The 27,707-nt window shown below is 37.7% G+C and overlaps 1 protein-coding gene and 1 pseudogene across 2 annotated transcripts in view; one reads left to right on the forward strand and one right to left on the reverse strand.

The window, feature by feature from the left end:
* The window catches only part of LOC145512678 (olfactory receptor 4F3/4F16/4F29-like), a 60,980-nt pseudogene that overhangs the window by 11,700 nt on the left and 21,573 nt on the right, over positions 1–27,707 (reverse strand). The gene's annotated exons all lie outside the window — the stretch shown is intronic.
* On the forward strand, positions 24,238–27,600 carry LOC145512697 (olfactory receptor 4F15). The gene has a single exon (XM_081506988.1). It carries the CDS (start codon positions 24,418–24,420, stop codon positions 25,354–25,356), a length of 939 nt encoding a protein of 312 aa, XP_081363114.1. The 5' UTR covers positions 24,238–24,417; the 3' UTR covers positions 25,357–27,600.

Consider the following 27,707-nt stretch of genomic DNA (forward strand, 5'->3'; position numbering starts at 1 on the left):
TCACTGAGGATGATTAAAAACTTCCCCACAGGGGACATTTAGCAATATCTAAAAACATTTTTGGTTGTCACAACTGTGGCAAAGTGTGTTGGGAAGGGAGAGTGAGGTTGTTACTGACATCTAGTAGGTGGAAGCAACAGACACCGGTAAACATCCTACAATGCACGAGATAACAGTACAGCCTGCCACGACAAAGAATTACCCAGCCCCAAATATGCCAAGGTTGAGAAAGCGTACATAAATGATACATTTTGTCAGGGAAAGATCGGAGTATTATATTTGTCTACTCTCCCAGGCCTCCCACTAACATTCTCATCACAAGATGTGACTCTAATTAGCGTCTGTTATTAGTAAATGACTAAGTGGATGGGTAGATGGGTGGATGGATGGATGGACAGGTGGATGTAGAGAGGGAAAGATGATTACCAAATAGACTGACAGATGATGGAAGAGAAGCAAAGGAAGAAGGATCTCTAAATAATGGCTAACTAGTTATTTTTAGAAAGAGTAGGAGCAAACAATGAACCACACGCCATGTAAGTGTAAACTTTATAGAAGAATTCATGATCTCTTCATATACACACAAAAAAACACATTGACCATATTCCTAATACATTCCTTAATTTTGTAGATATTTTTGGAACTTTTCTAGGCATTCAAACTATAAATCTGGGGAATAATATACTAATGTCCCCAAGGATTAAACAATAAGAAATGACAAGTATTCACATTGCTTTGTAAATTATTTCTTCTGATCACTTTTTGGGAGCAGCAGCTACTTCTTATGTAGGTATTTAAGCAATTGGGAGTTTTGATTGCCTAAAAAGTAGCTCAGTCAGTAAAGAGTCTGCCTTCAATGCAGGAGACCCGGGTTTGATTCCTGGGTCGGGAAGATCCCCTGGAGCCAGAAATGGCAACCCACTCCAGTATCCTTGCCTGGAGAATCCCATGGACAGAGGAACATGGAAGGCTACAGTCAACGGGGTCGCAAGAGTCAGGCACGACTGAGTGACTAAGCACAGCACACAAAAAATGAAATAAATTTGGAACATCGGTACTGTCCAAGTACAATGAGTCTAAGTGAGGTACATCAGGAGGAAGAACTGGATAAGGAAAGAGGAAAAACGGGGAGTCTAGAAATGGGTCTGATGTTCTAAATAGGAAAGGAAATAAAACAAAGAACTGAATACCAGAAGACATTAACATGGATTCGGCTAGTGTCTTCAAAGATAAGAGTTGCCCCTCGTTGAATACACAAACCCAGGGAAGGAATAAAAGTGCTCCTCAAAGAGTGATACTGAGCCATTTTTTGCTCTGAGTTAAACTGAGCTTGCTCTAAAACAACACTTTGAATCTTTTGTTCTCCAGGACTTTCATCTACTGCCATGCTCTTCTCAATTAAAGGTCATTAAAGTTACAACAACTCTTTAACATCTGCTTTCTAAACACTATCATTGTTTTGAAGACATATGTGGGTTTGGTCTCCTAGAAGAGCTTCTCATCCATTTCAAGTTTATAGTTGAAGAAAACGAAGAGAATAGGTGTCCTACTACTAAATCCCATAGGATTTAGTGTCCTACTAAATAAACAAATAAGTATATAAAGAAATTTCTGATCCAGCACAAATAATACATCACTGGCATACTTAAATCATCAGAGACATAACACTTAAAAATTTAGTATCTCTCTGGTTAGGCTGTCCCTATGCTTTATTAATTTGACAGTCTAAAACTTCTCTGCTTTCAAATGAACTTTCTTGTTCTCCAAGTCTATGTCTATTTATCTGTTGCTCTGTGAAAGTAAGATAGTGACGTTGTCAAGAACCCTTTTAAATAAATCCTACTGTCCTTGAATTAAGTAACAATTAAATTGTTCCTTTCACCTTTCTGTTTAAGATCAATTTTCATACCTCTGGATTCCTAAACATGTTATTTTTTTCTTAATCTTAGGTATTTTACATTGTGGTGGCCAAAAAATAAAAAGGGAAAAAATAGCTAAATGCCCAACAAACATGGATAATAATAGAAGGATTAATTTTCCTTCAATACCATTATAGCAGTTTTTCTAAATCACAGCTGAAAACATTACGTTAGTAATGAGACATGCAGACAGGGTCAAGCTTGTTCTCAGAAAGACAAATGGTAAGTCTGTCCTTCTCCAGATTCTGTGTACATCATTTAATTTTAGTCCCAAGAAATACTATAGAGAACTAGTCTCCAGGGGATTTTTTTCCTTTTTTTTACTTTTCTATAAATACATAAATAAAACAGAATAAGCAGTCTTGCCTTCTAACTTCTGAGGTTACTAATTACCTTCACTCTTATTAAAAAGGTTAATGAAGTAAGAAGTAAATAAACTCTTTTCTAAATCATCACCTGAACCCTCAAGTGACTTGCCTATGCTAAAGACATTGCATTGTGCTGATCTTTATGTCCTTCGTGACATTAGTTTCCCTCTGGAAGCCTAAAATACATGTCTAAGCACCACATAAAAATCAGTCATTCACCTTTCTCCATAATCCATAGCCCTAATGAGATCTGCTTCTTCTTCTCTACATTATAACTTATCTAACCACAACTAAAAATCCATTTGATATCTGCAAAAGAAGATTTGCCCACTAAGACTATTTTTCTGAAACTAATGATCAAGTTTAATTTTTGCCTCTTGTTAACTGGACTTTTTATTTTTCCACCAACCTGTTCCCAGACCACAGCATCTTCAGGGAGCTAAAGTACCTTAGTAACTGAGCTTGTGTTTGTGCCATTGCCATTTTATAAAAAGCTGAAAGAATTAAACAAGGTAATTAATTAACATCTCTGCAGAATAGCGACCAGGTGATGCTACAGATACACATATGTTCACTTAGCTCTTGCTGTCAGGGGAATTGTCCCTAGACCCTGACTGGTTTGAAACAGACATCTGAAAGAAAAATCTTGTAATGAGTCATTGGAGAGGAAATAAAACTGGCTGTTTTAGAACATCAACTTTGGCAATTTTATCTGTCAACGATTACTGACTCATTGGTGATTTAAAATGAGGCAGAAGGCCTGGGAATTGTGAAGACAAATCAGAATCATGTGGATTTCACTATACATTTCAATCAGCTCAAACACCCATACTACTGAATAGGCAGGAGAAAATGCTTGAACCTCTTTCACATTTTAAAAAAATGGCATTGGAGAGAATAATAGGGTGGACCATCATTCATGTTAAGCAGTCAAAGTACCAGAGATCAGAAGGACCAGGAGACAGAGGGGCATGGACAGTGTTTGCAGCAGAAGAAAAGCAAAGTCTGCCTCTTCTGCTCTTCAAAACCTGCTCAAAGCTCTCCACTTCCAGAACCCTCCTAGGATTGACCCCCAGCAACATATCCAGTATTCCAACTTTTTGGTGAGTGTAAGACCTTCATCCAAACAAACTCAACAAGAAAAATGTGCATGAAAATAAAATCAATGCAAATTTTACTTTATAAAAGAATGATTCATTTGAACATGCCCTTTTAAAAAGCAAGTCTTCTGTTTCATATGAAATAATGTATAGCACAGATTTACCTCAATAAATGTTTGATATAAATGAATGATGATTCAATTAGAATGCAGGAAACAGATCCTCAATTCACTTCTGAAAGAATCAAAAATGTGTTGATATGTGGATAGATGAATAGATGTGTGATAAAGCAAGTATAGTAAAATCTTTTCTCCTGTTTTATTGAGATATAATTACATGTAACATTGTATATGTTATACACATATAACATATATAAAGTATATAACATACTGACTTGGTATATGCATATATTACAAAATTATTACCACATATGTTTAATTAAATCCATCACTTCACATACAATTTGTTTCTTGTAATGAGAACTCTTAAGAGCTACTCTCTTGGCAACTTTTAAATACTGATCTCCTTCAACTTACAATGGAGTTATGTCCCAATAAACCCATTGTAAGTTGAAAATATCTGAATCAAAAGTGCATTTAATAGACTTCACATACAAAACATCATAGCTTGGCCTATCCTACCTTAAATGCTTGCAGAACATATACATTAGCCCACAGTTGGATAAAATCATCTAACATAAAGTCTATTTTATAATAAAGTGTTGAATATCTCACATAATTTATTGAATCCTGTACTACAAGTGAAAAATAGAATAGTTGTATGAGTACAGAATGGCTAAGAGTATATCAGTTGTTTGCCTTCATGATTGAGGAGCTGACTGGGAGCTGTGGCTCGCTGCCACTGCCCAGAACCAAAAGACAGCATCATACCACAAATCGCCAGAGCAGGAAAAGATAAAAATTTAGAAGTTTACTGATTGCATATTACATCCACACCATAATAAAGTGAAAAAACTTTGTCAAACCATAGTAAGTCAGAGACCATCTGATATAGTACAGTACTATTAACTATAGTCACCATTCCTGTGCATTAAATTTCTCAAGCATATTTATTATGTAACTGAATATCTGTAGCTTTGGATCACTTTCACCCTTGTCATCCACCATCCACCTCTGGTAACCCACCAATCTGTTCCCTGTTTCTATGAGTTCAGAGCTTTTTTAAGATTCTACATATAAATGAGATCATACAATATTTGTCTTTCTCTGTCTGACTTTTTTTTACTTAGCATAATACTCTCTAGGTCCATCCCTGTTGTCACAAATGCAGAATTTCCTTCCTTCTCATGACTGAACAACATTCTGCCATGTGTACATACCACATCTTCTTTCTCCATTCATCTGTCAGCACACATTTAAGTTGTTTCGATGTCCTGGCTATTGTAAATAATGTTACAGTGAACATGAGGGTACAGATATCTCTTCAAGACAGTGATTTCTTTTCCTTTATGTATAGACCAAAAAGTGGAGTTGCTAGATCATATGCAGCTTTGGTTTTCAGTTTTTGAGGAAATTCCATACTGGTATGGTATTGGTCCTTTACCAATTTACATTCCCTCTACAGTACGCAAGGATTTTCTTCTCTCAATATTCTCAGTAGCGTATGTTATTTCTGATATCTCTCTTACTTGTAAGAGTTTAGGTAGGGTTACAAGAACCAAGAAAGGACTGTAAAGGATCACAGTGCTGGCAAGAGCAGTAAGCTCTTATCATCCCTGGGGCTATAAAGACATGGGGAAGGGCTGATTTATGCAATGGTGGAGGCCATTAAACAGTAAAAGTGTATTGCCGTTGAACCTTCTGCTGAGCCAGAAGCCTGCAGAACTAGCAATTTGGAAGGAAAATGCACAGGAAGTGAAGGAGACCAAGGATAAACTAGAACTGTGTCTGTCTCTCTTTGCTTCCAATTTTGATGATGCAGGCAACCTGCAGAATAAGCTGATGCTCTTCCTCATAAACATGCACTTGCATCTGGCCCAGGACTTAGAGAAACTGAGGTGGAAATCCAGCAGGAGTGAAAGGAGCTGACGGCCCAAGTTGTCCCACATCAGCAAGGTGAGCCAGTTGCATGCATGAGTTATAACGGTACTTTCTCTGTCTTGGCCTTCAGAACAAAAATGGTACTGCTTGACTTCTTTCCTCCAAATCTCAAACAAACTTTTCTTGTGGTGAATCCTAATGTGGAAACATCAGTTCAGTTCAGTTCAGTCGCTCAGTCGTGTCCAACTCTTTGCGACCCCATGAATCGCAGCACGCCAGGCCACCCTGTCCATCACCAACTCCCGGAGTTCACCCATACCCACGTCCATCGAGTCGGTGATGCCATCCAACCATCTCATCCTCTGTTGTCCCCTTCTCCTCCTGCCCCCAATCCTTCCCAGCATTAGGGTCTTTTCCAGTGAGCCAACTCTTTGCATGAGGTGGCCAAAGTATTGGAGTTTCAGCTTCAACATCAGTCCTTCCAATGAACTCCTTTTGGGTGGACGAAACATACACGGAAGGAAACTCTGGGAACAAGTCTGGTTTAACTGAGTTGACACAATATGAAGCCATGATAGCAGACTAGTAATTCAAATTCATTATAAAATATGTATCTATTCTTGCTAGGGTAAATCACTTCTTCCATGAAAAAAGAGGTCCAGTGTAACCCATATGTTGCCAGGTAGCTAGCTATTTTCCCCCAGAAATGATGCTGGTTGGTTTCCTCTACTGATAGGTTGTAACTCTGATGGAGGTACACAGATCAGCTTTGTTGAGGGGAAGTCTGTTGAAGGGAAGTATTGAGCCCATGTATAGCTTCCATCCCTGTTACCATGGCTGCTTTGCACATGTGCTCATTAATCAAATCCTGGAGTGGTTAGAAGCTAACTGAAATTCACTGGATGGGTAAGTGGTCCATCTGATTATTAAGACTCTTTTTTAATGCCCCTTGATGGACATTTTCATGAAATATCTTCATTGAGTAAAAGATTTAACAATCTAATAGGCTGTTAACACCACTCCACTTATTCATGCTAATACATTACTACCTAAATCTCAGGTCAGTACTTACATGTTAATAAATTCTACTTTAGTTTCATATTTTGTCTTTTTTGGCATAATAATTTTAGAATGCTCTCACATACATGTTCATACTCTGGACCATATTGGCAAAATCTTACTATTCTTTTTGTATAAAACTGTATATTATCAGAGTATTATACAATATTGTAAATTGTATTTCTCTATCCATATTAGGTTGGGACTAACACTCTTTATGGTACTTGAGACAAGTAAAAGCCAAAAATACATATTTTATGCAAGGAAAAGCTGGTTCATTCAGACTCGTGTGGTGGTGCTGCTTCAATAAGGTTTTGGGAGAGTGAATGTCTATAACATTTTCTATCAATGGACATTTGAGTTTTATTAAATGTTTGCTTTTATAAGATAATAGCAAATATTTTAACATGTGTTCTTATACATGTATGCAAATGCTTCCAAAGGCTATATAAAAAGAAGTGGAGTTTCTAGGGAATACTATGTGCATAATTTCATTTTTAATATATACTGCTGAATAGTTCCATGGCCACATAGAAGTTTCATGACCATAACAGTTTAATTGGTCAACAGAAGGAATTCATTCAGCTATTCAGTCATATGAGATTCTTACCAATTAAGGAAAAGGATAAATTATATTACCAAACAGTCACAGCTTACTGATGTCTTCTTTTCTGCTGAATTTATGGACCCATGACCAGTAAGGCCTTTAACCACCAGATCAAAGGACCAATGAGTGTCATCATTCTAGTGCTTATATCCCTATGAACCCAGGAATACTTCATCAACATCAGATTCTTTTGTATGTCTCTTGAGATAATGGGGACCTATTCTGTATCAGATGAGAGATGATAGAGAATTTGGTTGGTCGACTTTTTTTCAGTGTGTTTGTTTTCATTTTCTCAAACTATTTGTTTTGTTTCCTTTGAAAGTACACCCAAGTTTGTTTGGAGTTTTATCAAGAATGTGCACTGAATTTTTTCAAATTCTTTTTATGCATCCATTGTGATGATCCTGTGATTTTTCATCCTTTGTTTTGTTAATGTGATGTATCACATTAATTGATCTGTGAATATTGAAACATTCTTGCATCCTTGGAAAAAATCCACTTGATTATGGTGTATTATCCTTTTCAGATATTGTTGAATTAGTTTGTTATAATTTGTTGAGGATTTTGCATCTATATTCATCAGAATATTGACCTATAATTTTCTTTTTTTGCAGTATCTTTCTCTGGTTTTGGTATCAGGGTGGTAGTGGCCTCAGAGAATGATTTTAGGAATGCTTCTTCCCCTTCAGCTTTATGGAGTAGTTTGAGAAGTGTAGGTATTAATTCTTTTTTTATATGTTTGGTAGAATTCCTCCCTGAAGCTGTGCAGTCCTACACTTTGGTTTATTGTGAGTTTCTTGGTTACAGATTCAAATATAGTTCCAATAATGGTCTGTTCAGATTTTCTATTTCTTCTTGATTCAGTCTAAGAAGAGTGCATGCTTCTAGGAATTTATCCATTTTATTTAGGTTGCCTAATTCATTGGCATATAACTGATCATAGTATTCTCCTATTATGGTTTGTATTCCTGTGATAGCCATTGTAATTTCTGCTCTGTCTTTTTGTCTGCTGGGTCTTCTCCCTGTTTTTCTTAAAAATCTTTGATAAAGGCTTATTCATTTTGATTATTTTTCAAAAAATAGCTCTTGGTTTTATTGATTTAATTAATAATTACCATGGTCACCATCAAAGTTTAAAGAGACAGAAGAGTTATCTAAAAATTCTGGACAGACTCATTATAATGTAAGAACTGGACCTGTACTTGGCTGCCTAGAAACTTAATATTCTTAGCCTTTCCAAAAGTAATCTCTCTTTGGGAAAATAACTTCTGATAACCAAACTTAGAATATGCTAATGTGTAACCTATAGTTTCTATTATTAATTTATAGTAAGAAGGAATGGCAAAGGGAATTCTGTGCTGGAGGCCTCTGTTTAGCTCATTCTCTCTGTGTGATACAGTAAATTGTATCTTACTCTAGTGATACAGTAAATTGGATTATAATCAGAAAATTGCAGTTATGTCAGTAATCTCAGTGTTTAAGGGCATTAAGTAACATTCAGAATAACTTGCTATGTACCAGTTAGGAATGGAGACAAAATGATGAATAACGTACAATTACAGATTTCTAGGATACTACTGCCTAGTAGGCGGCTTCCCCAGTGGCTCAGCAAGTAAAGAATCTACCTGCAATGCAGGGAATGCAGGAGACTTGGGTTCGATTCCTGGGTCAGGAAGATCCCCTGGAGGAGGGCCTGGCAATCCACTCCAGTATTCTTGCCTGGAGAATCCCATGGACAGAGAAGCCTGAAGAGCTACAGTCCATAGGGTCACAGAGAGTGGGAGACAACAATAAAAAGATCTCTCCTGTAAAATCAATGCAAGACATCATCAAATCTCTTAAGTAACCCAGGGAATAAACAAAGGCTGAGTAGTTTCATCTTCATCATCATTGGTGAGATACTTAATGAATATTTTACAGGCACAGCCTCATTTATCCCTAACAACAATTATCAGGAGCAAGCACTACAATTTGCCCCCATTTTAGCAGTGAAAAAAAAGAAAAGAAAACTTAAAGAGTTAAAATGACTTCTCTATCATTTTGCCTGAAGTTTACCTCTTATAGGAATTATAATCTTGTAGTTGCTGTGAAGACTAGAATATAAGATGTGGTCTTATTTCTTGTGGAGAGTACAATTTAAGGAATGTGTGCCTTATGTTAAAGAGACAGACTCTAGTATACTTTCACAGAATGTCCATTGAGCTGATATTTTATAACTGTGGGGATGAGATTTGGCAGAAACAGAGGTGGGGTGATTGTCAGAGACATAGGGAAGGCATGTTGATTTGGCTGCCTTGTGTGGAAAGGTCATCTTACATTGTGCTTCATCTTTTCTCAGATCTTATGTAGAGTTTTCTATCTAGTTGAAACCATGTCTGGGTGAAGGGGAAGGAAACTAATAATAAATGAGCATCTACGGACACCCAGGGGTTTCACTAATGTTCTCACTTGAAGCTCATAAAATACCATAAAACCTCACAAGGTAGACTTTTTTTATCCCCACTTTATAAATCAAGATGCTTCAGTCAAGTTGCATACCTAAAAAATAATCTAGTTGCAGTTAAAACCCAATCCTGTCAAATTCTTCCTCAAAAATTTTTGTTGCAGAAATAAGAGGGGAGTTGTTATCATGCAGAGGTATTTTGTGGACCCATGAGCAGAACCATCAGAAAGCAGAACAAAAATGGGAGCAGCATAAGGAACTTGACCCGCCTTGTCAGCCAACACTCTGAGGTCATGCGGTCTCCCATTTGTGCTTCTTTCTATGTGCCACCCCTGTAGCTACCTCACTAGTTTAAGTGGCCAAGCAGAGTCTGACTGGGATTTATTATATAAACCCTAGATTTTCAATTTCTAGGAGAGAGTTTGATTGAGAAGGGAGTGTCAGTACTGCCAATGTGCAGAGCCCTTTCTGCAGTAAGTTCTAGATCTACCCTCCCGCTTTCTTTGGGCCTTCGGTCTATCAGCTACTCCCTCTCACCCCTGCATCTTTAATCCATCTGCTCTACTGGTTTCTTTGTGTCAGTATTCAAGTATCACCACACCTCTCCTATACTTATACACACAGAACAAATGAAACCTGTCCTTTGAATTCACTTGACTTCTAATTATGTATTAATCTCTGTATTAATCTCCTGTGACTGCTGTTATAAATCTACACAAACTTGGTGCTTAAAAAATAATAACAATAATTTACTTTCTGAATTCTAGAGGCCAGAAGTTCAAAATCAGTTTCATTCAGCCGAAACAGGTGTTAGTAGGGCCATGCTCCCTTCAGATGCTCTAGGAAAGACTCTCTTCCTTGCCATCTTCGGCTTCTGATGGCTGCGGTAGCCTATGGTACCATACCTTAGCCTATGGTAGCATCGTTCCAATCTTTGCCTCTGTGGTCACACTGCTTCCTCCTTTTCTGTGTGTATCAAATATCATGCTTCTTATCTCTTATAAGGACACTTCCAACTACATTTACGGTGCACTTGGATGAAAAGTGAAACTGAAAGTCACTCAGTCATGTCTGACTCTTTGTGACCCACGGACTACACAGTCCATGGAATTCTCCAGGCCAGAATACTGGAGTGGGTAGCCTTTCCTTTCTCCAGGGGATCTTCCCAATCCAGGGATCGAACCCAGGTCTCCTGCATTGCAGGCGGATTCTTTACCAGTTGAGCCACAAAGGAGGCCTGTCTGCTTGGATAATCCAAGATAATCTCCCCATCTCAAGATCCTTAACTTAATCACATCTATAAAACCCTCCTTTATTTATTTATTTATTTATGTCATTTTAGGTAACATCCACAGGTTCCGGGGATAAAGATTTATCTTTTAAGGTGGGGGGGTGCGTTTTTTAGCCTACCACAATATATGTCTTTCCTATTCACAAGCAAATACCTTAAGAGAGTATTACACCCTTGCTGGGACCTTGCCACTCTTCCTTGCTATTCTTGGTTAACGATTTTCTTGATATTCATTCAGTGTTTTTCTTTCTTGATTTTTGAATGAAATTCAACATTGCTGATAACTTTGCTCTTTAAAGAGTGCTCGTCTTCCTGTCACTCTTGTAGCTTCCTTTCTTATCTGGCACCTTGTTGGGCTGTACCATACAGGCCTGAAAGTCCTGTGTTTGCCCAGCTTCAAGACTGAAGAGCCCCTAGTCAGCTACAGAGACATGACTGGTTAAATGGGTAAGGGGATCTTACACATCCGAAGCAAGGTGCTGTGAGCAGCAGGACAAGGTGTCAGTCTGCTCCCAGGGTGGGGGAAGGGGAGATTACCAGTTATAGGGGAAATTGACTTCAGGTGGCCTAGTACATTGCTAGGGAAACCAGAAGAAGGGCACCCCTCTCACCACCCCTTTGATAAGCAATTGGAAATAATTATTAGCTGGGAAAGTACACAGGAAGGTCATTTAGGTGAGTAGGGTATAGGTGAAGTAGGCACTGGTCAAGCAGAGGGCATACAGAGAGCAAAAGAACAACTGTTTTGAGTGATCTGACCATACATACCTTCTCAGTATTCTCGGTCACTATTTCTTCTTAACAGTATTTATAGGGTTATAAAGCAGAAACCAATGCAACATTGTAAAGCAATTATCCTCCAGTTAAAAAAAAAGTAAGACTATTTATTGGGTTTTCGTTCCTCTGATTATACCCTAAATGCTGGCTTTCTTTAAGAATCTATTTCAGGCCTATTTTCTTTTCATTTTAAATAATCTCCTTGGGTGAATTTATCTTCTTCCTTGGCACTTATATACTTGTGACACCAGAATGTAAGTATTGAGCCCAAATATCTTCACTAAGCTACAGCCATATGTTATAGATCTAGCTGCCTCCTTCATTATTCCACTTGGATATCTGACTAATAACTGAAACCCGACCTGTCCCAAGTTGAATTTATCACTTTCCCCTTCAAAATCAGCTTCTATACCATTTCCTGTCTTAGTAGATGGCACCACAATTCATTCAGTTTAGATATCCTCTTCATTGCCTCCTCATCCAGTCAATTACTAAGGCCTATAATTTCTACTTCCTAAGAATTTTTTTAGTCTATTCAATTATTTCACTACCTAAAGTCAATTTTCTAGTTCAGGTATCACTATCAAACTATTGTAATAGTCTCTGAATGGATTTCTTTGCAGGTATGAATCCTTTCTATCCATTCTCCATCTATCCACCAAGTATTCTTTCTAAAGATTCTAATCACACCACTGCCTTAAACCTTCAATGCTCCCATTGTCCTCAGGAGGTAGTTTAAATTCCTTAACATAACTATGAGACACTTCATGCCTGGTTGTTGTTTCAATTCAGTGCATTCACTCAGTTGTGTCTGACTCTTTGTGACCCCATGGACTGCAGCACTCCAGGCTTCCGTGTCCATCACCAACTCCCAGAGCTTATACAAACTCATGTCCAACGAGTCAGTGATGCCATCCAGCCATCTCATCCTCTGTCACCCTGTTCTCCTCCCACTTTCAATCTTTCCCAGCATCAGGGTCTTTTCCAAAGAGTCCGTTCTTCGCATGAGGTGGCCAAAGTATTGGAGTTTCAGCTTCCACATCAGTCCTTCCAATGAACACTCAGGACTGATTTCCTTTAGCATGGACTGGTTGGATCTCCTTGCAGTCCAAGGGACTCTCAAGAGTCTTCGCCAATACCACAGTTCAAAAGCATCAATTCTTCGGCCCTCAGCTTTCTTTGTAGTCCAACTCTCTCATCCACCCATGACTACTGGAAAAACCATAGCCTTGACTAGATGGACCTTTGTTGGCAAAGTAATGTCTCTGCTTTTTAATATGCTGTCTAGGTTGGTCATAACTTTCCTTCCAAGGAGTAAGCATCTTTTAATTTCATGGATGCAATCACCATCTGCAGTGATTTTGGAGCCCAAAAAAATAGTCTGTCACTGTTTCCACTGTTTCCCCATCTATTTGCCATGAAATGATGGAACTGGATGCCATGATCTTAGTTTTCTGAATGCTGAGCTTTAAGCCAACTTTTTCACTCTCCTCTTTCACTTTCATCAAGAGGCTCTTTAGTTCTTCTTCACTTTCTGCCATAAGGGTGGTGTCATCTGCATATCTGAGGTTATTGATATTTCTCCCAGCAATCTTGATTCCAACTTGTGCTTCTTCCAGCCCTGCGTTTCTCATGATGTACTCTGCATATAAGTTAAATAAGCAGGGTGACAATATACAGCCTTGATGTACTCCTTTTCCTATTTGGAACCAATCTGTTGTTCCATGTCCAGTTCTAACTGTTGCTTCCTGATCTGCATACAGATTTCTCAAGAGGCAGGTCAAGCGGTCTGGTATTTCCATCTCTTTCGGAATTTTCCACAGTTTGTTGTGATCCACACAGTCAAAGGCTTTGGCATAGTCAATAAAGCAGAAATAGATGTTTTTCTGGAACTCTCTTGCTTTTTCAGTGATCCAGTGGATGTTGGCAATTTGATCTCTGGTTCCTCTGCCTTTTCTAAATCCAGCTTGAACATCTGGAAGTTCACGGTTCATGTATTATTGAAGCCTGGCTTGGAGAATTTTGAGCATTACTTTACTAACATGTGAGATGTAATAACAGACAATCATTGTACATCCCTGTTGCATAAGGCACTACAAGGTGGCATATATAAAATCTAAAATGGACAGATATCAAATGCCTTCTACACAGATGTTTATATGATGATGGCCACAAATGTTTTCAGCTGTAAATGAAGGGTTTTACACAGAAACCTTCCCCATATTGATTCATACACTTTATAAACCTAGACTTTGACTATCTTTTGGTTGGTGAAGAGAATAATATTTGAAAGAAAGTGAAAGTGTTAGTCACTCATTCATGTCCAACTCTTTTTGACCTATGGACTGTTATTGCCCACCAGGCCCCTCTGTCCATGGGATTCTCTAGGCAAGAATATTGGAGTAGATTCCCATGCCCTCCTCCAGGGGATCTTCCCAACCCAAGGATCAAACCTGAGTCTCTTATGTCTCCTGCATTGACAGCTGGGTTCTTTACAACTATTGCGATCATTTTAATAAATGTTTCACACACTATTTAATAAACAGGTACAGAAATCAAGTTTAAAGATAAAAATAAGGCGATCAAAATTCCAGGCTGTAGGATCTGCTGAGTACACGTGTGTCACAGTTACCATAGCACTCCAAGTCTCATTTTTTCTGACCTGCTTGAGAAGCAGAACGTTAATCTTTTCCTGGATTCTCTCCTCCAAGTGTTCTCTCTAGAGTTCTCAAGGTGCTCTGGGGTAGAGATTCTCATCTGAGAGGCATAGACCCTTTGTTTTGTCGGCCATGTCGGACCCATTCTTCTACTTCAAGGGCAGAGGCCAGTCTGTGGTACATGGCTATCTCCTCGACCTACTGCCCACCTTTTCCAAACTTGCTGATCCCTGAGTTGCCCATATATCATGGCCTGACCCTTTGTGGTCTTCTCTGGACTGCCCATCCTTTGCCCGGTTTATGTTTCTCATAGCCTCTTCTGGAGGAAGCGATTCCCATGGAGGAGACAGGGGCTCTAGTTGTGCAGGTCTTTCATTTGCCTCACAGTCCCATCATTTTCAGAAAGCACAAGGATGTGGAGGACTCTGAGGACAGCATGGGAAAGGATAGAGAAGCTTCGCTAGAGAGTGGTCAGCCATACCTTCACTCTGCGCTAGTAGTTACTGCCAACTCTACTCCCCACTCTACTCCCCACCAGGCCTTGCCACTTAGTCTGGCCTACTCTGCCAGATGTCTTTTACTTTTATTAATATAATGACATTCTCTCATATTCACCAGACAGCCTTCCTATGGACACTCAAGCTCATCAGACAGTCATCTGTGTACATCCAATCTCATTTGTTGACGGTGACAAGTTTTCCCAAGGACCTGCAGGCTCCTTTCAAACCAAGTAATGTTACCATATCTCTGCTTTAGTAGACAGTTGGGAGACTGGTTGGCCCCAGGTACAGAGGGTTCTAGGTCAGTAGCTCAACTGAATCTCATATATACAGGATAGAAACTTACTTAAAAAATTAACATTACTTATTGCATATCTGTTGAATCTAAGACAAAAGCAGGAATGGAAGACGGCTGATGATTCTTTGAATTAGTAAAAATTGGAGCAACAACACCTTCGAGTCTTATAGGACATATATCAATTCCCATATTAAACTGATTTCTGAGACTTAGCCGATCAACACAACTCAAAGTAGGTAGTTATGTAGTTTCTAGTTGATGGACTAAACATAAATACAATATTTTTCACCTCTTCCTTCCAAGAGGTGTAGTCTATTTTCCCACCCTTAAATTTTGGCCTGGTCTTGTGCCTTGTTGTGACAAATGGAATGTGGCAAAGATGATGTTGCATGAATTCCAGAATTTAGGTGTAGGTTGCTTTGCAGCTTCTGCCTTTGCCCTCTTGCAGTGTTCCTCATCACCAAGTAAGGAAGCTTTGACAGGACAACTGAATGATAAAAGATCCCTTGGAGAGACTGTCATAGCTGAAAGTCAGCATTAAGGCCCCAGAGATGTGAACGACACTGTCTCAAATCCTTCAAGCCTAGTCAACCTGCCAGGTAACAGATGTTCCATAACTGCATGGTATAGACACTGACCCATCATAACATGTGCTTTTCAGAGCTGAAACAAGGTCCTGAAGAATCTTGCTTTTCCAGGCATTAACTTTTAGTAGAAAATTCATAAGGAATTCTGGGGAAAGATCTTGATGACAAGTGGAACTTGAAAGGACTTGTGACAGTGGTTATATTCTAATCAGTGGGCACATATTGTAGAATTTAACAATGACTGTAATCAAACAACTGTGTTCCAGCTGAATATTAACATTATTGCCTTGTGTGGGTTGAAGAAATTGGAGGAAGAGTCATCCAATACTTGTTCAGTCTTATGCAGCAGCTTGAAAGCACTGGAGGTATCCTGAGGTTATCCTGTCCTTAGGTAATCAGACAGACAAAAAGTAGTGCATCCCCACTGTGGATTATTATGCAGTATTTGGAGTAATAGAATGAATGCACACATAGCAACGTGGGCTAAGTGAACAAAGAATAGGAGCAATATGTATAAAAATCTTTTATATGTAGATACATACAAATCAATATACATGTTTTAGGGTAACACATACGATACTGAGATATATTTTTAAAACACTAGAAATGGTTTTCTCTGAGGTAAAGGGAATTGAAAATGGAGTTTAAAGGAAATAAAAAAGAAAAGCAAGCCCTTTGTAAACCAATGCTGATAATGTACTATGAACTGAGGAACGTGATTACCTCATTGTCTATACCTGAGGCTGAAGACAGAGGGAAATAAGTCCTGCTACTTCCTCTTAATATGTTGAAGTCAACTTCTTTACTTATATTATTTCTACCTCCAAATGACAGATACAGTAAAGGACAATGGAATTATTCCAATGATTGGATTTTTTTGTTAAGTTCAACAAATAAATATTAGGCCTTCTAGATGGCAGGAAAGTTCTATATAGTCAAAGCTATGGTTTTTCTAGTTGTCATGTATGGATGTGAGAGCTGAACCATAAAGAAAGCTGAGCACTGAAGAATTGATGCTTTTAAACTGTGGTATTGGAGAAGACTCTTGAGAGTCCCTTGGACTGCAAGAAGATCCAACCAGTCCATGCTAAAGGAAATCAGTCCTGAATATTCATTTGAAGGACTGATGCTGAAGCTGAAGCTCCAATCCTTTGGCCACCTGATGCAAAGAACTGACTCAATGGAAAAGACCCTGATGCTGGGAAAAATTGAAGGCAGGAGGAGAAGGGGATGACAGAGGATGACATGGTTGCATGGCATCACCAACTCAATGGACATGAGTTTGAGTGAACTCTGGGAGTTGGTGATGGACAGGGAGGCCTGGCATGCTGCAGAGATATGGATTTGGTCCCTGGCCTGGGAAGATTCCACATGCCGTGGATCAACTAGGCCCATGCACCACAACTACTGAACCTGTGCTCTAGAGCCCATAAGCCACAACTACTGAAGCCCACATGCTTTAGAGCCTGTGTTCCACAGCAAGAGAAGACACCACGTTGAAAAGCCCCACACACTGCAAGTAAAAGTAATCCCTGCTTGCTGCAACTAGAGAAATGCTGTGCAAAGCAATGAAGACCCAGTACAGCCAAAAATAAATAAATAAAATTATTTTAAAACTATTTTAAATTGATTTTTCTAATTCATTCTTTCACTTGCCTAGTTTATGAATGTATAGAGAAAATTTATATTTATGAGATTGTTTCATATTATTTGTATAAATTTCTTGGGAAATGGCTGTCATCAAATTACCAGGGGAGTCTTTCACTCACCATGAGAGGATTTGAATTGGCAAGTAAAATGATTTTTATTATTTAATAAAATAATACTGATTTTCTTAACATTCCAATGTCTTCCCTCCCTCCTCTGAGTCATTATCAACATTTTCCCCTTTGTTGCTTTGATCACTATGAATATATATTTTTAGAAGACAATTTCCTTGACTTACTGACTTTAGTTTTACAATCCCAGGACACTATAGCATTATTTGGTCACTACCCTCTAATGCAGTTAATTAGCTATTTTTTCCATTTTTAGAAACATTTTATATACCTCTGTGTGCTTCAGATAATAATCTGGGAATAGCTACAAGGCTTCCTTTGTAGGAGTGAAGGAGTGAAGCTGACAACAGGAGGAATATATCAAACTAGATAAACTTCAGTGACAAGGAAAACTCAGGTAACAGTTTGATTTTTGTACACATCATTTAAGTTTTGGCCTGGAGCCAGGAAGAAACAGGTGGTGGTGGTGAGATGATGAGCACAATAGGAGAATAAATATGAATGCTTGTGAATATGAATCTTTGACTCTTTGTGACCCCGTGGACTGTAGCCTACCACGCTCCTCCGTCCATGGGATTTCCCAGGCAAGAGTACTGGAGTGGGTTGCCATTTCCTTCTCCAGAGGATCTTCCCCGAAGAACAGGAATTAACCTTAATTTTTAACTAGGACTTGAAAGTGACTTGGAGATCCAAAGGTGCGACTGAAGACACATCACAGAGTCTGGAGTCCACACTGTGATCAGCACTAGGACACAGTTTGAATTGTTAACTTTTAACAAGGATCTTTAGGGAAACCTATTAGGACTGAAAGTAAAGGCAAATATGCTTCTTGTCTTCCCAAAAAGCCTGTTGTCTGCTTTACTTCTATCTTTAAAAAACTAAAATATAAAGAAGAAAAAGTTCATTGGGTACTAATGATGGTGTTAATCGTTCAGTCATGTCTGACTCTTTGCCACCCCATGGACTATAACCTGCCAGGCTCCTCTTTCGATGGGATTATCCCACCAAGAATACAGAGTGGGTTGCCATTTCCTTCTCCAGGGGATCTTCCCGATCCAGGGATCAAACCCGGGTCTCCTGCATTGCAGGCAGATTCTTTATCATCTGAGCCACAAGTGAAATGTTAAAAAAATAAAACCCCAAATTCACTGAATCAAGGTGAGGAAAGAATGATTGAAGACTTGCTTAGAAGAAAAATATCTATGAATCTAATTCACCCTAAACTAAAATAATGTAGTGTCAGTTAAAATTAGGTCATGAAAAAAAAGAGGAAAAAGCTACAAAACTAAATGAATAATGGTTAGAAACCAGCAATCAAACTTTCTGTTTTTATTTTTGTGTTTTAAACATTTATTCGAATTCTTTCTAGGTCACTATTTTTGGTAGTGAAATGAGGGCAGTTAGAGTCACAAAGATAATGGGATAGAAAATGGATCCTATGAAGAAAGGCCAAAGGAATTGATGTGATTAAAACTAGAGAACACAGATGAGTTATTTTCATTTGCTTTGACCATATTCAAGGATATTAAACATTTATTTGGAAGAGTTTCTGACACCTTCTTTATATTCACAGAGAAAGAATTAAGTGGACTTTGGCTTAATTGAAAGGATGAGAGATTTTCTTTTTCTAAGGAAGAACATTTGGACTATAACATTAATAAAAAGCAGGAAATTTTGTAAACTGAGGAAGACCTGACATGTCCTGGATGGAGAAACTAAAGGAAGGAACTGGGTCAGAACATATTTTTAAATCTGTTTAGGCTGACTGATTTTATTAATTGGGCATAATGAGTATCTCTCTCTCTGTTTTCTTCCAAAAATTTTAAGTGGATTCTAAGTGTTGCCCAATTCTACTTCCATATAGATCAAGACATTTAAATGATGATTATATCAAATGCTGCAGAATCTGGATTTGTCACGTATCATAATCACTTAAGTGCCTGTGTGCTCAGTCACTAAGTCGTGTCCGACTCTTGTGACTCCATGGACTGTATGTAGCCCACCAGGTTCCTCTGTGCATAAGATTTCCCAGGCAAGAATACTGGAGTGGGTTGCCATTTCCTTCTCCAGAGGATCTTCCTGACCCAATAATCAAACCCAACATCTTCTGCATTGGCAGGCAGATTCTAAACCACTGAACCACCTGGGAAGCCCTAATTATTTAAGTCTAAATAAATAATAACCATAATTCATTATTCATTGTCATTATAGTTCTTGAAAATAATAGACCAAAACTAGAGAATTCAAAGTGGTATTTCTTCTAAAGACAATGGTCTTAGGAAAGCACATACTTATTCCATGGAAGGTCCGGCATATCTGAAAGTGACCAAGCACCCAGAACCTAGCATCTCCTGCTAGAACCCATTCAGAGACTAAACTATAACTCAAAGATATTAGATGAATAGTCAAGAAATTCGAAGCCTTGAAGACAGGAGCTGTGTAAGTTTCCAGATATGTTGACATTTGCTGTTTGTATTATTTTGTCTTCTTCGCTCTTGAAGGAATTTTAAAGTAGATGCGGTTTGTCTTTGATCCCATTTCTCCTTTTCCTAGCTATCATTTCTGTCTCCTGCTGAGCTCATCTGCTCTTTCCGTGCCTTATGCAGCAACCTATTCAAACTAATCCTTCTTGGATGACAAATTAGTATTAAAATGGATTGCTTATTTCTTCATTGTCAATACTCTCATGTCTTGCATACATAAGATCTCAGCTAAGGAAAGTTATCAAGTAACTTATTTGTTTTGTCTGTAATAGCTTAATGAAGCACTCTCCTCTTAGTAATGTAATTAAAACTAGGGAATTCAGTATGTTATGCTAAAAGAAAGCAATTCTTAAACTAGATTTTTAGTAGAAAACAATCTAGGGTACTGGGGCTTTTAAGATCATGCATCTGAACAACCTCCCATTCTACCATTTCTTCCTTTTTATTATAATTTTCCATCTAAATGACTACCTCTTGGTCTCCTGCTGCATTCAACAGATCAATTTTGCTTTGCACTTCTTTTTCTCATCTTTCTTTCATTGTACTTCTGATTTATTAAAAGTATTAAACTTCTTTTTTAAAAAGTCCTTCCTGTCCCCTGGCTAGACTCTGTCTTAGTATAAACTTCACATGGGATCTCTGATTTTTTTTTTCTGAATGACCCAACAAATCATCTTCTAACTTTCCAACTCTATTTCTTATAAGTTCATTAATAGTCAAATTTACCACCATTTCTTTTGCTATTCTCATTTGCATTTTTTGCTATCCAAATTTCAATTTGGAGGAAGCACTACTTATATTTTCATTTCCTAATGTATTCTCACTGTTACCCCTACATCATGGAAGTCTTAAAATACTTTTGTTTCGGAGCATTTTTTTTCCCTTAGTGATCAGAAGGAATTCTTTTTGCATTACTTTTCTTCCCATTTCATAGATAAATTTTGATTAGTTAGTTCATATTATGGAGATTTGTTTCAAAGTCATAAAATGGTTTATGCAGCTCTTAAAGTTGTTCTGATAACTTTATGGTCCCATTTTACATCTATTCATTTCCTTACTTCATTATTTTATCCCACATAATTGATATCTATTCTTTTACCTTTATTTTATTCTAATAGCAGGGTACAAGGTACTTATAGATGCTATATAAATTATATTTGTTGAATGAATGAGTGAATAAGCCAAGAAATCCAGCCAGCAGCATTTTTGAGTTGCTTTTCAATCAATACAAAGGATTATGATACATCAATCCTACCTCAAGTTTTATAATATATTCAGAGAGAGAAAATTCATGCATATTTATTAGAAAACTGCTGAAAATTAGTGTGATAGAAATTATAGATGTGAAGATTCAGATAAAGGAGATAAAGGAAGCAGTCAGAAAACTGAAGAGAAACTTCCTGAATGTGGAAATTGAGCTAAAAGCAGATAGACTGTTTGATAATCCCAGGTATTTAATGATATAACATTTCTTCAAGTGTTCCTATCCTTTCTAGAGAATAAAAATCTGTATGTAACAGACCAAAATTGCATTTCCTGTCATGTATATGGACTCCTCAAAGGCAGGAATTCTTGTCAATGCTATATCCCCAGTGACTGGAATAGTGACTGGTATTCTGAGCACTCAAAAATAGTTATTGAATTAATGAACAAAAATCATTCAGAGAACCACTCAGGAGTCAATCATACACCTACTTGTCCAATAACATATAGGTTGAGTGATCATCATACGTTCCTATCACTGTTGGATATTAATTATTCAGGCTCCAGCCTGGATATAGTTGGAATCAGAAATCACTTACATGTAGTTTCAGGGGAAAAGTCAAGATGCACAATTTGTACCTCCTCCTTCAATATCTCAATATTTAGGGGGGAAAGATTTTCCTTTTTCTTCTAAATTATTTGTTCACATGTACGAAAGTTGTGGTATACACAATATCGTAATGGTCCCCAAAGATGTCCAAGTATTAGTCTCTGGACTTGTGAATATGTTACCTTACATGGAAGAAAAGACTTCACATCAGAGTCAGGGAGGAGATGTGATGACAGAGGCAGAGTTTGTAGTGATGTACTTTGCAGAGGGAAGAAGGGGTCATGAATCAAAGAATGCAGACAATCCTAGAAAAGGCAAGGAAATTGATTCTCTCCTAGATCCTCCAGAAAGAATGCAACTCAGCCAACACCTTAATTTTTAGCTTGGAAGACCCATCTCAGTTCTGTCATCTCCAGAACTGTTAGATAATACATTGGTGTTTTTCAGCCACTAAGTTCCCAGTAATTTGTCACAGGAGACATAGGAAACTATTAAAATGCAATGGATTTTCAACCAGAGTCAGGGATTCTTGACCCTAGTATAAACTCTCCCACCAGTCACATTTGTGATAATAAACAAGTAACTTCCTATATCTTATTCTGTATAAATTGTTTCACAGATGTTGTACTAATTATAACTCAATTATTCCCCTCTCTCAGTAAAGACACAGACACTGTCTGACTCTTCACCCAGTATTTTATTTCTGTCACTCTTCAACCATTCCAAATGTGTTTTAAAAAAGGAATGTGACTGTCTTTATATGGCAGAGTTATCTTTGAGGATACAATGAGTGTGCATCATTTATAAGATAAAATGTTTTTTCCATTTTGAGATGTATCAAAGGCCTTTATTGACTATTTTAAACCAAGAATTGATACCCTATATTAGAAATTTGGAACCAACCTGTTCATTCCCTACTCTGTTTGTCCATCCTGACCCTTTTCCCCTTTTGTAATCATAAAAGTTTGTTTTCTGTGTCTTTGAGTCTGTTTCTGTTTTGTAAATCAGTTCATTTGTATCATTTCTTAGATTCCATATCTAAGTGATGTCATATATTTCTCTTTCTCTGTATGACCTACTTCACTTAGTATAATAATCTCTAGCTTCATCCATGTTGTGGGAAATGGCCTTATATTTCATTCTTTTTTATGACTATTATTCCATTGTACATATGTACCACATCTCCATGTCTTCTTTGTCCATTCACCTGTCAATGGACATTTAGATTGTTCCATGTGTTGGCTATTGTGACTAGTGCTAAAATGAACATTGGGATGCATGTATCTTTTCAAGTTAGAGTTTTCTTTCGGTATATGCCCACGAGTGGAATTACTGGATCATATGGTAACTCTATTTGTTTTTAAGGAAACTTCATACCATTCTCCATAGTGCCTGCACCAATTACATTGTCACCAACAGTGAGGAAGTGTTCCCTTTTATCCACACTTTCTCCAGCATTTATCATTTGTAGACTTTGATGATGGCCATTTTTTATATGCTTTCTTGATTCAACAAGTGTGAAGAACTCATTAAGTACCTGGTTGTGTTAGTCATTATTGGTGATTGTGATGGAGTTGAGGACTACTCAGATGAACCAGACATTATTCTTGTACCCAAGGACTATGTTTTGATAAAGAGATGAAAATTTATACAATCATGAGGCAATGAAATAAATGCTAATGATGCAGAGGGAGTATAGAGACTTGGGCAATTTGGAAGATTTCACAAATAAGGGAGCATTTGAGCTGGGATATTTATAATTGGATTTTGTGACTTGAAGAATAAAATGAAATTTTGAAAAAGAAAGAAAGAGGTCTAAGTCCTTCTGATCAAGCCTTCCTTCCAAAAAAGGAAAGTTCTGAAGGTTCATCATGGCTCAAATGGTAAAGGGTTCGCCTGCAATGCAGGAGACCTGAGTTCAATCCCTGGGTTGGGAAGATCCCCTGGAGGAGGGCATGGCAACCCACTCCAGTATTCTTGCCTGGAGAATCCCCATGGACAGAGAAGCCTGGTGGGCTACAGTCCATGGGTCACAAAGAGTTAGACACAACTGAGCAACTAAGCCCACATTGCTCTAATTGAGTGATATGATTGACAGAACAGAGACTCAGAAAGGTGTATGCTGTACATGAGGACTTGTTAGGTGGCTTGTATGAATTGGGCTTCCCTTGTGTCTCAGCTGGTAAAGAATCCGTCTGCAATGCAGGAGACCTGGGTTCAATCCCTGGGTTGGGAAGATCCCCTGGAGAAGGGAAAGGCTATCCACACCAGTATTCTGGCCTAGAGAATTCCATGGACTGTATAGAGTCAGACATGACTGAGTGACTTTCACTTTCACTTTCTTATGAATGGCTGAAATCATATTCATTCATAAGAAATCATGATCAAAAGAGTTTGAAGATGACTTACATGTTATTGACGTAGAACATACCAGGCAACAGGAAATAGGAAATATCCATGTAATACTAGGAGAAAGCAAAAGGGAAAGAGGTCCAGAGGAAGAATAATTTAGTAGTAATAATTTTGAAATTCATAATGCCATATGGGAGCCATAGCATTCCTCTAAGCGGAAGTCAGGTGTGCGTGTAGTGAAGACTGGTTGTGTGAGATGTTAACATGATAATTTTCTCATGGACTAGAGGTTTTCTTTCTCAAATACCAATATTGTCTAGGCAATGCTTGTTCATTTTCCTTCTTCCTTTAGGTAAAATGAAAAGTGATCCTGGTGTCTGAGGCAATGGATGTAATGAATCAATCCATAGTATCAGAGTTCATATTCCTGGGATTCACCACTTCATGGGAGATCCAGCTCCTCCTTTTTGTCTTCGCCTTCTTGTTCTACTCTGCAAGCATGACGGGAAACCTTGTCGTTGTGTTCACTGTAGCCTTGGATTCTCATCTGCACTCCCCCATGTATTTCCTCTTGGCTAACCTTTCAGTCATTGACATGGTATTTTGCTCAATCATAGTCCCTAAAATGATTTGTGATATTTTCAAGAAGCATAAATCCATCTCCTTTTGTGGATGTATTACCCAGATCTTCTTTAGCCATGCTGCTGGGGGCACTGAGATGGTGCTGCTCATCACCATGGCCTTTGACAGATATGTGGCCATCTGTAAGCCTCTCCACTACCTGACCATCATGAGTCCAAGAATGTGTCTACACTTTTTAGTCACTTCCTGGACCATTGGCCTCATACATTCATTGGTCCAACTGGTTTTTGTAGTAGATTTACCTTTCTGTGGTCCTAATGTGTTAGATAGCTTTTACTGTGACCTTCCTCGGGTCCTCAGACTTGCCTGCACAAACACCCAAGAACTGGAGTTCATGGTAACTGTCAATAGTGGGCTCATTTCTGTGGGCTCCTTTGTCTTGCTGGTCATTTCCTACATCTTCATTCTGTTCACTGTTTGGAAACATGCTTCTCGTGGGTTATCCAAGGCCCTTTCCACTTTGTCAGCTCATATTACTGTGGTGGTTTTGTTCTTTGGGCCACTAATGTTTTTCTACACCTGGCCTTCTCCCACATCACACTTAGATAAATATCTTGCTATTTTTGATGCATTTATCACTCCTTTTCTGAATCCAGTCATCTATACATTCAGGAACAAGGAGATGAATGTGGCAATGAGGAGACTGTGTAATCGTTTTGTGCATTATAGAAATATTTCCTGATTGAATTGCTATGAAGATATGGAACTATAGATTCTCTCTCATGCTGGTTTCAGAAAAGACATTATGCAATTTCAGAGAAATATTCAAAACTTAGGCAGTGTTATATGCTTAGAAATATATTATTTATTAAATTATGGTATCTATTTCACCATTAAATTATAAATCATGTCATTATTTGATACATTGTACATCAAAGTGTTAAAAACCAAATCATATGTCTTTTACGTCCTTTGTAATCTACCTGGTCTTAAGAGAGTACCATGTAAATGAGCAAATAATGATATTTTATCTTTTCCTTTTATTGACCAATTATTATATTGATAGACAAATTGGGCATTTTTATTTTCTTTCATCTACTTACTACAAATCTTGATTTTAATTATCTTTGTTCCTACTCTGCTTCTTATTTCCCCAGTTTTTTACACATTTTGCATCTTTATCAAGTTTGTCTATCTGGAAGTCTGGGAAATTATTACTCCTATGTTGAAATTATAGAATTTAAATCTAGGATAGATTACCAACAGTTCTAATTAGTTCTCATTCCCACAGTTGCACATGCTAAACCCAGGAACTGAGAGGTGGCTACAGCTTGCCAAAGAGCACACAGCTAGAAGTCACCAGAGAGAGACCGGCACCAGAAACTTTGCCTCCAGTTGTCAGGTCACTGACCTTTCACTTTCAAATCAATTTTGTATTTGATTTTCTGTTCACATTCAACTCTTTCAGCTTTCTCCTGTAGTTCTGTTTGAAGGGAGAGCTTTACATCTCTCATTTGTACCTCTTCTCCCTACAAAATTGTCATTAGCGTTTAGTACTTCTTTACCAGTTGTAAAACTTTTCCTTATTTCTACTATTACCATAACAAAGGTAGATCCTACCAAGCCAAATTTTAAACCATAGCTTTAATTATGAAAAATATTTAAAATTCATTATTAAACAGTATTCTTCTGTCTTCACTGGTGTTCAGAGGGACCTTTGATTAAATTCTATTTTGTAGGCTTGAAATCCCCCTAAATACTTAACAGTTAATATTGCTCTCTCTATTGTGGGAAATAAATGTGATTGGTGAATTGTGTACTCTGCTTGAGTAAGTCACACTAAGTTCACTGTGTCTCTCCCAGAAAGATAAATATTTCAGCAAATAGAAAAAGAAATATTTATAAAATCTGTGTGAAATTTCTCTTTTACAAGAAATTGTGCAGTTTGTTAATGTGATTGCTAAAGAATAGAAAGAAATCTATTAATTGAAGTTTCTTTCATGATGCAATGGAGTTGATTTGTCATCATTTGTGTCCTGAGGGAGGTAATGACTGATACCATTCATATAGCGCTTTTTACAATTTCAGATTGTTCATAAGTCTTATGGAGTAGATATTCTCATTATCTCATTTCATTGAGGAAGAGTCTGAGAAATAAATATGTTCAATATCCTCAAGGTCTATGAAGCAATAAGCCTGGACACAAAGTCTTGCAAAAATTGTTTTTTAATTTTCCTTGGGTCATAGTTGATTTACAATGTTGTGTTTGTTTCGGGTTTACAGCAAAGTGAATCTGTTATACATATAAATATACTCAGCCTTTTTCTGATTGTTTTCCCCCATAGGCCATTATAGAGTAATGTAGTACATTAAGTAGAGTTCCCTGTGCTACAGAGTAGGTTCTTATTAGTTACCTATTTTATATATAGCAGTGTGTATCTGCTAATCTCAAACTCTTAATTTATCCCTCTTAACCCTTTCCTCCTTTGTTAACTATAAACTTGTTTTCTATGTCTATTTCTGTTTTGTAGACAAGTTCATGTGTATCATTTTTTAGAGTCCACGTATAAGCAATATTATATAATATTTGTCTTTCCATCTCTGACTTACTTTACTCAGTATGACAATCTCTAGGTCCAACAATGTTGCTGCAAATGACATTCATCATTTCACTCTTTTTATGGCAAAGTAATATTCCAGTGTGTGTGTGTGTGTGTGTGTGTGTGTGTGTGTAGCATATCTTCTTTATCCATTCCTCTGTTGATGGACATTTATGTTGCTTCCCTGTTGTGGCTATTGTTAATAGTGCTACAATGAACATTGGGGGTTGTGTATCCTTTTGAAACATGTTTTCCTCTGGAGATATGCCCAGCAGTGGGATTGCTGGATCATATGGTTGCTCTGTTTTTAGTTTTCTAAGGAAACTCCATATGTTCTGCATAGCTGTTTTACCAGTTTACATTCCCACTGACAGAGTAGGAAGGATCTCTTTTTTCACACCTTCTCCAGCATTTATTGTTCATAGATTTTTTGATGATGACCATTCTGACCTGTGTGAGGTGATACCTCACTGTAGTTTTGATTTGCATTTCT

This window comes from Giraffa tippelskirchi, chromosome 7 (assembly GCF_054371585.1).
Source record: "Giraffa tippelskirchi isolate mGirTip1 chromosome 7, T2T-mGirTip1v1.2.pri, whole genome shotgun sequence".
In the NCBI taxonomy this organism is placed as follows: Eukaryota; Metazoa; Chordata; class Mammalia; order Artiodactyla; family Giraffidae; genus Giraffa; species Giraffa tippelskirchi.